Below are 12,043 nucleotides of genomic sequence, written 5' to 3'. Positions count from 1 at the left end.
TTCATCTCAGAATGTTGGGCACTTCTGTTTGATAGAAGTGAACACGTAAGTTCAGGCTCCTTGTGCCAGAAGAAACTGCAAAGGTTTTGGATTTAGTAGGTTGCTGTTGAGTATTGTCCTCTGAACACTGGTTATTTTTCTTCAGAGCTGCTACAGGTATGGCAAAGATTGCCCGACATGCGTAAGGACCAGCATAAACTGCGTAATAAGCTGTCACACCCACAATAGACTTAATTGTTAAGGTTCTCATCGGAAAGGAAGACTAAAATGGAAGAAAAATTCTTTCCTGTCCTTCTGTTATGACTCATGGGAGCTGCTTTTGTGCTCAACGCTTTGATAATCAGCCTGCTTATTTGTCACTATGGTCTTAGAAGCATCCTGCTAAGCGCCCACTCTTTTTGAGTTGGCCACAGCTGTTAGTGAAGCTCATAAATCCTGCATTTTAACTCTGAGAAGTTAGTCTAGTTCGTATATCCAGGATGAGCTGAATTTATTTTTTCAATCTGTACTTGCGTACAACAGGAAGAGCACTGACAGAACAAGATAAAACAAACTTAATTGTTATTGATGCCTTGCTCTTCAAGCTCAATTTTTCTTTAGGAATTTAACCAAACAGGTGTCTTTAATAGTTGGGAGCTGATTCAACACTTTTTCTAGTGATGTGCTTGCTGTGGTATGGGAACTTTATTCAGGTTCTTTCATCTCCCACCCCTGCCCCTGCTGCCATGGAGGCATGTTGCCTTTTAGACCGGTTATGTGATGGTGACTTCCCTTGATACATATGTCAACCAGATGAGTTTTCAGGTTTCGGTATATCAACAACTATTAAAAAAAAACAAACAAAAAAACCCAAACACAAAACAACTCCTCCAAAAACCAACACGCTGAAGTCAAGTTCCAGTGATGATATTCGCAATGTCAATAAGAGCTTACTGGAGCTGAATTTTAAAACCTGTGAGCTTGTGCAAGCAACATTGGTGTTTTGCTTTTACATAATTTGTTCAAGTTTGACAGTTTTCTAAATTTTGTATTTATTTTCACCAGCTGTTCTTTTCATTCCTATTTTTTTTTTATGAGCAGAAGAGGATAGATTGAAGCTTAGAGTATGAAAAATGGCTTGCTTAACTGCAGGTTCTTGTTGCTTTTTATTTCTTCCTCACCTTTTTCTTTTTTCAACTTCCACTTTGTAGATTTCTTCATATTAGGAAATCTTGTTGGCTCTTCCTCCAGAACCTCGTCCCGTTAGAAGATATACTGTCCTTTCATAAAATGGGAAAACAACAAATGCAGGACTCAGACTGCAAAACTTCACTAGCAATATGATTGTAATTTTTTTTTCTCTCAATTCTTAAAGTCAGACTATCACTACTAGCTTCCTCCTCACAGCTGTTCAAATACTGAATTTGTTCATCCTAATCTGTAAGTCCTCATAATACTTCTGGTGCATTCCTCTGGATCAGTAAGTCCAGAAAAATTTCTCCAACCATTTTCTTAACTCTGTCACTTCTATATTGTGCTATAACACTGAATCAGATGCTTGTCACTTGAATTAGGGTTTTCCTGGAAAATCTCAAGAAATAGAACTATGCATATAAAGGGGAGGAGAAGAAAGAGGTGCTGTAGTAGTGATAGATCATGACTAATAGAGATGGTTAACGCTTCCTTTCATGTGTCTATCTTTTACGGCAGAAGACGTACCAGGGTTTGGATTAATGCATAACCATCAAAGACAGATACTTACATGGTGTAAGTTCTTCACATCTATTTACTGACCTGCCATTTTGTTAGTGAACAGATGAAAATGTACGTGGCCTCTAGAAATCCTTAATTGTATCTTCTCAGTGAGTAAAAATAATAAATAAATAAGTAAAAAGAGTAAGTTTACTTTTTATTTTAGGAGGGCAAGAGGGGTGTGTTACCTACTGACAAAAAGCTTGTTTAAAAGCTAATGGATTACTTAGTTACAAATTTCTAATTGACTTCAGACTTCAGCAGGTTGCAAATTGCGCTCTTTCTGTCTTAATATATGAAATGAACCATGTACTTGATATACTGATACACAAATCTTGACTGTATATTTTTAGAACAGAATTTTATTTCTCCACATTTTATGAAGACAAATATCTACCTCAATTTTTTATAATTATCACTAATCGTCTCTACTAAGATGCAACTATTTAAAAACTACCTCTTTTTTTTTTCTTTTTCCCTTAGCTATTGATGATGATGGTGAAATAATGAATAGGACTTTTCTTCACAATTGAGGTGTTAGAGTGAGTGGTTAAGTTGGACGCTTTTGAGTGATGCTCTAGAACTCTTAATGGTCATGAAGAGAAAAGGAATTGGGAAAGAGCTGGGGTTTTCCCCCATTGTTTTAATTTAAATGCAAATGAACAAGTACCATAATGCTGTTATAGTCTGTATGTTCATTCCCAGAATGTTTATACAGTTTTTGGTTTGTACATAGAAGCCTTACATGCTATTGCAAAGCAACTACATTTGTATGAAAAATTCACACCCTTATAGTTCCGGATTAAGTAAAACAGATTTGTTCTTGTTAATTTCATGATGTTTCACTTTGCTGAACTGGCTCTGCATTTTGTAGAATGCCATGGTAACAGAGACCATCTCAGAGATCTCTTGGTTTAATTCAGAAGTTGTTGATGTGCTGTGAATCTGGCTGCCTCAGAAAGGGGTGTTAGAGGAATGAATGCTATTTCCCTACTGAGAACTTCTGAGAGGTAAAGAATGGCCTTATTTCCTCTTCTGCAAGGGTTATCGTTCTAGCCAGCAGGCAACTTATTAAAACAGACCTATATGGTGTTCAGTGCAAAGAATGAAATTGTAGTTGCTATTAATAAGATTTTCCTTGCTGTTTCCAGTGCTCAGCTTGAAAGAATCCAGTCTGTCTTCAGTAAGTTAGAGAATAATGTAATTCCCATAATGGGTAACTTCTTGAAATGACTTTTTTGGTTAAAACTTCTAGATGTTATTTTTTCCTTATAGTTACTCACTGTGCCATTCGCAATACTCTGTGTTGTTCATGGAGTTTGAGTTACCGGATTCCTTGCAAGAATCAGTGATTTTAAAAACAATCTTAACAAGGCTGGTGCCTTTCAAAAAGCAGAAAAATCGGAAGTTCAGTGAGTGCTGCCACTGAGCAAGTGTTTTTAGCAGTTTCTTTTCAGTTTTTCAGGACCTTTTGAAGGCAGGATCTCAGACAAGTGTATACATCTGGTCTGAGGATTAGATGGGTCTAGCCAGTCTGAGTTCACTAATGTTGCAGAAGAGAACTAGTTTGAGTTACTGCCCTGCTTGAGGAGATGTAGCAAAAGAGCCGGGACAAAAAAGTGTTTGGGTATGAATCCATGCTACTGCTGCATGCCACTTGTCATCTTTTCATTAGCTCTCCTTTTCATTTCAAGATTAAGTTCTCATAAAGTGCTCTCAGCAGAGTTATGCGCAAAGATGACTCTGGAACTATCACGGAAGAGATGGGTCACTCAAGTGCAGTTTTCTTCTGCCATGTGCATCTATATTACCTTTGCTGTCAGTCATGATGCACTTTGGGAGAATTCGAGAAGCTTGTTTGTGTGTTTCTTTGGGCCAGTCGAAGTGTATCACTGATAGTGAATGAACTTTGGTAAGTGAGTTGACAGGCTTTTACCTTTAGGGAATGAGATGTGAATGCTGCTCTAGGTGGCACGCGTCCAGCAGCACCAGTGTAACAAGCAGATCAGCTTTCTGTGGCTCTTACTTTTAATGAAAGGAAAAGGGAAACTGCATGATGGGTGGGGAGAGGAAGGTGTGTAGTGCGGAATTTCAGAGAGCAAGGTCAACTGCTTGCAAAGCTAACCTTTATTTCCCAGCTTAAAAATAGGATATGTACTGAATACACTTGCAGAAGTCTGGAAAATAGAAAAATAAAAACAGTAGATCACAAGCTGCAGGCCTGTATAGCTTTAAGTAGTATTCACAATTTAAAAATTGTGAATGAGTGAAAGAGGAAACTGCATCTAAATTTCTTGTTGAGTTTTTGATACATTATCTCATAAGCTTCTTCACTGTTTTGTCATAGATCCAAAAGGTATTGTGTACACTGTGAGGCAGAAAGACAACGTATGGTAATAACATTAGCAGATAAGTAATGAATGTTATCACAAACTAATTTCTAGAAGGACTTGTCAATGAATAATGCTGGGAACTGTAATGCTGGGTAGCTGGTGATGTTATTGAATAGTGCTAGTAGAAAACAGAATGTATATTTTCTAACTGTTCCTTTCTTTCCGGCAAGTATTTTTGCTGTTCTGAACGTGGCTGGCCTGTTTTCTTGTCTTGTTTACATTATGGCAGTAATGGTTCTGTCAAGGTCTCTGTAGCGATATTCCTGTCACTTAGCTGCAGCGTGGGGACAGCCAGCTGTGCGGGTGTGCCTGGCACAGGCTGGTTTCAGCAGAAAGCTGAGGCGGCTCAGTGCGGGCTCTCTTCTCGTCCTGATAGGTGCCACCAAGCAGATGCCCATGCCTTTCCAGGAGCCCATTTCTTAGTTCATTACTGTACCCAGAAAGCCTGGGCAAACAGCACAAAGGCTTTTTTGAGAAAGAGATGCCAAATGAGACAGAAGGAGAGTATATGGAAGAGAAAGAAAAGGGTGTTTTATACAATTCACAAGTGAAGAAAATATTGATTAATTAAAACAGTAAATTAAACCACTGAAATAATCCATTAAGGAGTTGGTAACTTTTTTAAAAACAAAAACAAACCAAAAAAACCCCTAACCACCCTTTAATTTAGAAGTCACTGCTTTGTTTTCAAAGTTTGTTTGCAAAATGCTGTGGTTGATTAACTCTGAAGTTGCTTCTGAAATAACAAACGCCCCCAAATTAGCTCCCTGTGTATTTGGGCCTAGCGTCATTGTGATTTCCCTCCACCCTTGAGTCCTCTTTTTTGTTATGTGTGATGTCACACAGGGCTTTTGGCCAGCACCCCTAGCTTACAGTGACATAGCAAGGAGACTTCCCATTTGTGTGACCTGAGCCCAGTATCGTTATGTCACACTCACCCATTGCATGTAAGTTAATTAAATGAATTCACTTATATCCTGCCATCTTGTTCCTCATGACTAGTGCTGTTCTTGGAGTATTCAACTGTGGAAAGGACATCTTTCCAATTCAGAATGATGCTATTTTAGCTTTTTTTCCCACTTTTGAATGTGGGATGTGTGCCTTTAATGTTAGGGGGGAAAATGCAGTGTGAATTAGCAAAACCAAACTACAATGTGTTCAGTTTATCAGCCTACTAAGATTATAGGGGAGATGTGGTGAGCCTAAAACAGACAGACACAAAAAACTTCATTCTTTTCTTTGTGTACAGTTGCTTGATTTGACAAATTACTTCAATGTTTGGGAAACACGGGGAAAAAAACCTTTTAAAACTTTTTTTTTTGGTTTATTACATTTTTATTAAATAAGCTGATAGTGGAAATAATTTTCTAAATCTTACTGCTAGTCAGTCTAGCAAATAACACCTTTTTTTTTTTTAAACAATCACAGAAAATAGCAGCTGAAGAATATTTTTCTATTGCTTAGTGTTCCTTCTACCTTATTGTTTTTGTCATTACAGTGGACAAATAATAAATTGACTAAACACAATTCATTTTTATGCCTAGCTGTCAACATACACCAAACTGAAAACATAAGTAATTATAGGTGTACTTTTCCTCACTGAGCTAGTACCTATCAATGCTTTTGTTTGCTTTAGTCCTGTAGAAAATAACTTTAAGTTAGTTATTATTGCAATAGACATCCTAAATATGGAAACACAAGGCCAGCTGTTCTGTCAGATATATGTTCTCTGTAGGTTCCATCCATTATACATGGTGCTAAGCTCCCTTGATCATAAAATGTAGAAGTAAGTTAATTGTCTGTTATAGTTGTTGGATAGTATTGGTGTGATGTATGATGTATATATACCACTGCACTCTCTTACTGAAATGAAATAAAGTACTAATTACATTATTTTCTCTTCTTCCCCCAGGAAGCTACTAACTACCTAGAAATTAAGAAAGTGTGTGAGAAGTCTAATTGATCAAGGTGGATTTTTTTTTTTTTTTCCAAGAGCCTTTTCACAATTGCCTTTTCCAAAACTTTTGGACGCTCCCCGCTGTGCCATGTTTTGTGGCTCTCACTGTAAGAGGAATTTGTCTTGATGAAGATTCCTAACATTGGTAATGTGATGAATAAATTTGAGATCCTTGGAGTTGTAGGTGAAGGTAAGTAGTATCTTAATTAAATTAATTAGAATTTTATAGAGATTTGACTTAGTCAAGTTTTTCATTTACTTACTCAAAGTTTTCATTTGCAAAATATTGCTTGTATGCAGATGTTAACATCAGTTTATTCTGTATAGCTCCTTCTAATTCTGTTCTCAGATGGAAGGAGAAGTTTGGAAGATGAAAAAAGGAGGAGAAATGGGACGGTTTTGTGATCTTTGTGGTCTTTGGGGTTTGTTTTTTCTGAAGTTTGCTATATTAATTTCTCTTCAGTGATACTGGAGAGATGCAAGTTATCAAACTTCTCTGCAATTGTATTTAGAATAATTTCAGCATTTTAGAATCCATTTTCTTTGAAGCAATTTTTATAAAATTGTTTCAGTATACAAAAACAATTCTTTCAGTGCACAGTACCTGTATGTGCAAGCTCTAGATAATAATTCTGGGAAAAGCATTGTTTATATAGCCACAAGGTGACTGAAGACTATTCTATTTTACTGGTTTTTTTTTTTTTTTTCTTTTTTTTTTTTTTTCTGTTTTGAGATGGTTTATCTCTCTTCTTTGTTTCAGGAGCCTATGGTGTTGTACTTAAATGCAGACACAAGGTAAGTAAATTGCCTTAAGTCAGAGATAAATGTTGGTATTTGAGTGAAACAATGACTTTAATGAGAACTGACATGTTACTATGTATGAGATGCAGCATCTAGGGTGGGCTTTTTCTTACAGTCAGTTAATCATTTTTTTTTAATTGCAATACTGTCAGAGGAAATGGCTACATCTGTTACTAAACCTCCATTTTTGGTGTTTAATATTTGTCAGAAATATATGAAGTATTACTAATGTTTGATTAATTTCAACGAAGAGGGTTTTTTTTAAAAAAAAAAAAGATGTTTTGGAATGCAGTTTACACTCAAGTAGTCTCAATTAGAATATCAAATTAATTGCCAAATACCGCTGCATAAGCACTTAATTGTTTTTGTGGGGGAGGGAGTGGGATCCGTGTGGAATTTCTACAGCGGCTGGACAATCAAGCTGCAGTAAGAAAGCACTGACTTTTATGTTTGTGGATTTTAATTTGGAAGAAGTTACAAAAGGAAAGAAAAAAACCCTGGTTCAAATAAAAATGAAGTCTGGCAACCTGTCTACACTATGTTAACTACTGTGCAAGTTGGATATATCTGAAGTTGCTGCTCATCAACAGAGAACTGTGACATGAACTACTTTGCTGTCTTTGGAGCTGCAGTGTAGTCATATAACAAAGTAACTTCTCTGAAGCAAAACATTTCTGAATCATAGGTTCATTTGTAGTGATCCAAGAATATGTAAATTTTTTTTGTGTCATTCATACCTTTTCTAGAAAAAGTTAACACTGCAGAGGGCCTGTGTTCCAGCGGTGGCTTTTAGCATGTACACAGAAGGACTTCTGCACAGGACGTGTATTTGGAGTGGCTTACACAGTTATACTGATTTTAAAAAGGAAAAAAAAAAAAGAGAACTTGGAAAGATCCTGTCTCAAGCTGAAGCAGTGTCGAGCTTGGGGGAGACTATAAGACTTAATAAATGACCTTGGTAAATTGGATATTTTTTGATAGTTATGGAATAATAATTCAGGGTGAATAGTTTTAGAGCACCTGGGTAGTGACAATGCAGTTTATACTAGGCAAGTCTCTTCTCTATGGAAGGTAACTTCACCAAGACTCAGGAAGTTTCTAGGAATTCTTGCATTGCTAAGTGAAGTTTAACCTCTGCCTATCTTTAGTCATGTCCTCATCCAAAAGAGTTCAGTACTCTAAGAGTGTAGTATAATGGCAAGATAATCTGTTGTCTGAGTTCCTGTAAGAGTACCTTACAATATACCAGATGAATAGAAAGTCAAGGCTTTCCTGTAGCAGAGGGAGGTGCTTCTTCCTACAGCCTGTGTAAGGATGCTGAATTGCTTGTGAGGATCTAAATTCTTAGGTAGTTGCACCATTTTTTCCCTGAAACTTCAAGCTTATTTGAAACAACTATATTGAAGTTCTAAAACAAAGTGGTGTTTATTAAAGCTTCTAGTAACTGGGTTTAATAAGGCCTAGTGTTTCCAGTATTTGGAGATGTGAAAAAAAGCTAGGTACGTGGCTATTTTAAACATACTTATTTATGATTCTCAGTTACCTAAAAGATGCTGCACCCAGCCTCAAAGAGCAGATGACTTTAGGGGCTATCTGTTTTACTAAAAACTAATAACTATCTAAAAGTTAAACTTTGTCATGCATCTTATTTCCATCCTTCCCCTGCTGTTTGTCATCTTAACTTTTTCCTTTCATGCCTTGGTAAAATATGTTGAGAGGCCTGTCCCCAGCTCTCTTGCTGCACAGATTCAGAGCAGGCATGTCCTGCTTGTTGGCAAATGTGCAATGTTTTTTAAGAAAATATTTGATAATTGCCACAAGAGTTTAGTTTATCTGTGACTACAGACATAATAATAAATAGAATTATTTACTAGTTTCTACAATTTTTGATGGATTCAGTTATTTTTTACTTGGCTTATTCCTTTTGAAGATGGAAGAAAAGTGACTATATAGAGTTGGAGGGACAGTATGAATTGGAGCTTGACAGTATGAAAAGATGCTGCCTGTTTGCTCCAGACTTTCATTTACCTTAAGACAGAAAAGATCCAAATTCTTGACAGAAATTTTCAGGCAGTCTTGTTAGTCATTGACTGGAATGAACATGATAGAGAAACACCCTTCTGTAGGAAGGGAGGAAGAAAAGGGGAGGAGATTACAATTCCGGTGGCATCAAAGATGTTATAAACTAAAGGGGCGTGAGTTTTAGGTGAGGTGTAAAACCAGTCACTAATTAGCTCAAAATGGGAGTTTATACCAAACCATGATAACAACGAGTGTGTATTAGGACAAGTTACTTATATGCAAAGGAAGAAAAAAACCTATTGCAGGCTGGTATATGTAGTTGTTCTCCTTGGTCAAGGACTGTTTTTTAATACAACTTTCCTACTTGTATAGGAAAACAAAGATTTAATTCACTTTCATGAAGTCTTAACAGAGTTACCTGGAAATGCAAGGATATGTGGGTTTTGGGTGGTGATTTTTTTTTTTTTTTTTTTTTTTTTACTGTTTGTCTGCTCCTGAGCATTCTTTTTTTTTTAGTATAGATGAAGAAAGTAAGAAGTTCTTCCGCGTAATCTGTCTGCAAGTAGTGCAGTTGAACTTTGAATGCATTACACCACATAAGCAGCCCAGGAACAGTATAAAAAGTGGATAATGTTGCGGTGTTTTAATATATGTATGGTATATACCAGACCATCCTTGGTCATGTTCCCTCAGCATGTACTATTTTTCTTTTTCTGCAAAGCAAGCAATTATGTCTAAGAAATTGAATGTAGGAGTATTTATATTCATCTTTATAAATAGTGGTAACATGCTAGGATCAAATTCTCAGCTATTGTAAGTCAATGTATCTCCATTGTATTGGTGAGAGGGTAAATTTTGTGTAAAATGCGGAGCTGGCCCCTAATTACAACAATTTTCCCACATATAATCCACTAGTGCTTCAATAAATATGTAGCTTTTTGCCTTAGTGCATTTCGTTGGCATGTGTATATGGATTTAAATTGGAGAGAATGGCATAAGGGAGAAATACCTTGTCATTATTATATTCCTTTTTGCTTTGCCAAGGGAACATTATCAGAAAAGCTAAAGTAGCTCCTCTAGAATGACTGTGTTTACATTGTTATACTGCATGTTTTTATCACAAATCCTTTATTGCTATTTGTGGTTTGTGCATAAAGATTACTTGTTTATCTGGCTTTTTTCTTATGTGAAACTAATACAAATAATGTTGAGATAAAGCAGATCTCATGTTCGGAAAAGATTTTTCCTTTTTTTTTTCTTTAGCAAGGACTTTTCATAAGGAAATATAGTGGGCTACAGTGTGTTTGAAAATACTGGAAATACATTTTATATTCACAAACTATTAAAATAGGCTGTCTTGGCTTATTTACTGACTCTCAGCTGTGTTTTCTGAAAATAAAAAGCACTTGAACAGTTCAGCAGTGTCAGAAATCATGGCTGAGGAAAAGAATCTTTGCTTACATTTAAGATCAGTCAAATACTTGCTCTTTAAATAAAACCACTATCCCCTTTACTTTGCAACGTGGGCTTGCAGCTGCATGCAGAATTATCCTTTGCTAATAGGGTGTTCAGCACAAGTATTAGGAGGACTCTGACATCAGATACAAAGCTAATAGGACAATACTGTGGCTTACAATCAATAAAACATTAGGAAGGTGCTATGGGAAAGCCGTAGGTATCCAAAGACAGGTACAGTGAAGAAGGAAGCCTAGAGGAAAAAAATAAGCTGAAAGTGTGAAAGGGAATGTATTGATATACTGTGATATAATAAACTGTGTATATAGGGGGGAACATTGAAAATTGTAGCTGCAAGTAGGAGGAGTTTGTAGAAATGAGGTAAATACATCCTTGGATGACTGAGATAAGTGGAGACAGTGTCTAGATAGATGAGATGATGATACTGGAACAGGGGATCATCCGTTAGAATGAGGCAGAGCTGACCACAGGGCTAGGCTGGAGAGGAAGAAGGATTTGTACTAGCAGGCAGTCAAAACATAGCTGTTCTACTAATGCTTTGAAAGCAGCGATTCTGATTTCTGCTTTAGTTTCCATCCGTAGAGCATGCATCATGGTTTGCTTTATCTAACCAGGCTTTTATCAATGTTCAGTTGAATGTTTGAGAAGGACGCAGATGCAAGTCTGTAAAAAAAAAAAAATAAGCTCACTTTTTTCTTCCGAGCAGGATTTCATTTTTATCTGGTAAATAAGGAATGGACTGCATCTTAAAAAATGAGCATGAAACACGTAGACACCTAAAGTTGATCATTATATAGGCAACAAAGTGTGGTAGCTGATGGTTTTCAATTTTTAGACTTGCTGGTGTGGGGAGCTCTCAGAAACTTGCAGGAAAAAATACTGAAAATACACAAAAGGAAAGGTGCCTATATACATATGTGTATATTTACAGGGTATGTGTAAACTTATGGGGTTTTTTTTCTAGGTTAGCTAGATGTGCAGAAAGATGTGTGGTGATGCAAATTCTCTAAAAACACAGTACAAATTTATGAATTCTAGACTTATCCTTTCTCTTGCTATGTGCTGTGTGTTATCAGAATCCTTGGAGCCTGAGGGGATACAGTTCAATGATTTAGAAATTTAATGCCAATTGTTCTTATATGTACAACATCTCTTGCCTAATAAGATGGCTTTTCTGGTCTTTTATTTTCGAACTGTGTCTGATTTTGGTGGTTCTTTATAGTATGAGATATTTTTAGACCTTTTTCTTTAAGATAAACACCACTGAATGCCTTTATTAAAAATAAAAAGAAATGTTAGTTTACAGAATCATTTGTCCTTTTCAGTGCATTGAAGAATAATGAAGAATAACCTTTTAAATAGGCTTAATACTTCCAGGCAATTTCCTCTTGTGTTTAATTTTGTCTTGTCTGAGCCTTCAGTAATACTCTTGCATTGTCTTTTGAGCTGTGTGTATGTCTTAAAATATCTGAAAGAAATATTTACTGACCTCTTAAAGAAAAATATAGTTTACTCATAGAAAATATAATGGATATGCATATGTAACAGAATAATTAGATTTAATTTGAATACCTCAGCCTTTTCCATGACTTTTATCACTAGATTCCCCTACTGACCAGCAGGGTCACAGTTTCCTTAGATTTTCCCTTTTGCAACCAATGTT

At 36.2% G+C, this 12,043-nt stretch overlaps 1 protein-coding gene across 2 annotated transcripts in view; it reads left to right on the top strand.

Moving 5' to 3' along the window:
• Positions 1-12,043, top strand: part of CDKL5 (cyclin dependent kinase like 5) — a 143,070-nt gene that overhangs the window by 43,916 nt on the left and 87,111 nt on the right. For both annotated transcript variants that reach the window (XM_086767554.1, XM_086767546.1), the window contains exons 2-3: positions 6,037-6,271; positions 6,842-6,876. In XM_086767554.1, coding sequence (XP_086623680.1) covers positions 6,208-6,271; positions 6,842-6,876 — 99 coding nt within the window. In that variant the 5' untranslated portion in view covers positions 6,037-6,207. The remainder of the gene's footprint in view (positions 1-6,036; positions 6,272-6,841; positions 6,877-12,043) is intronic.

This window comes from Chlamydotis macqueenii, chromosome 1 (assembly GCF_036417535.1).
Source record: "Chlamydotis macqueenii isolate bChlMac1 chromosome 1, bChlMac1.mat, whole genome shotgun sequence".
NCBI classification, from domain to species: Eukaryota; Metazoa; Chordata; class Aves; order Otidiformes; family Otididae; genus Chlamydotis; species Chlamydotis macqueenii.
The sequence above is the reverse complement of the archived record's forward strand: the minus strand, read 5'-3'. Positions and strand labels throughout refer to the sequence as shown.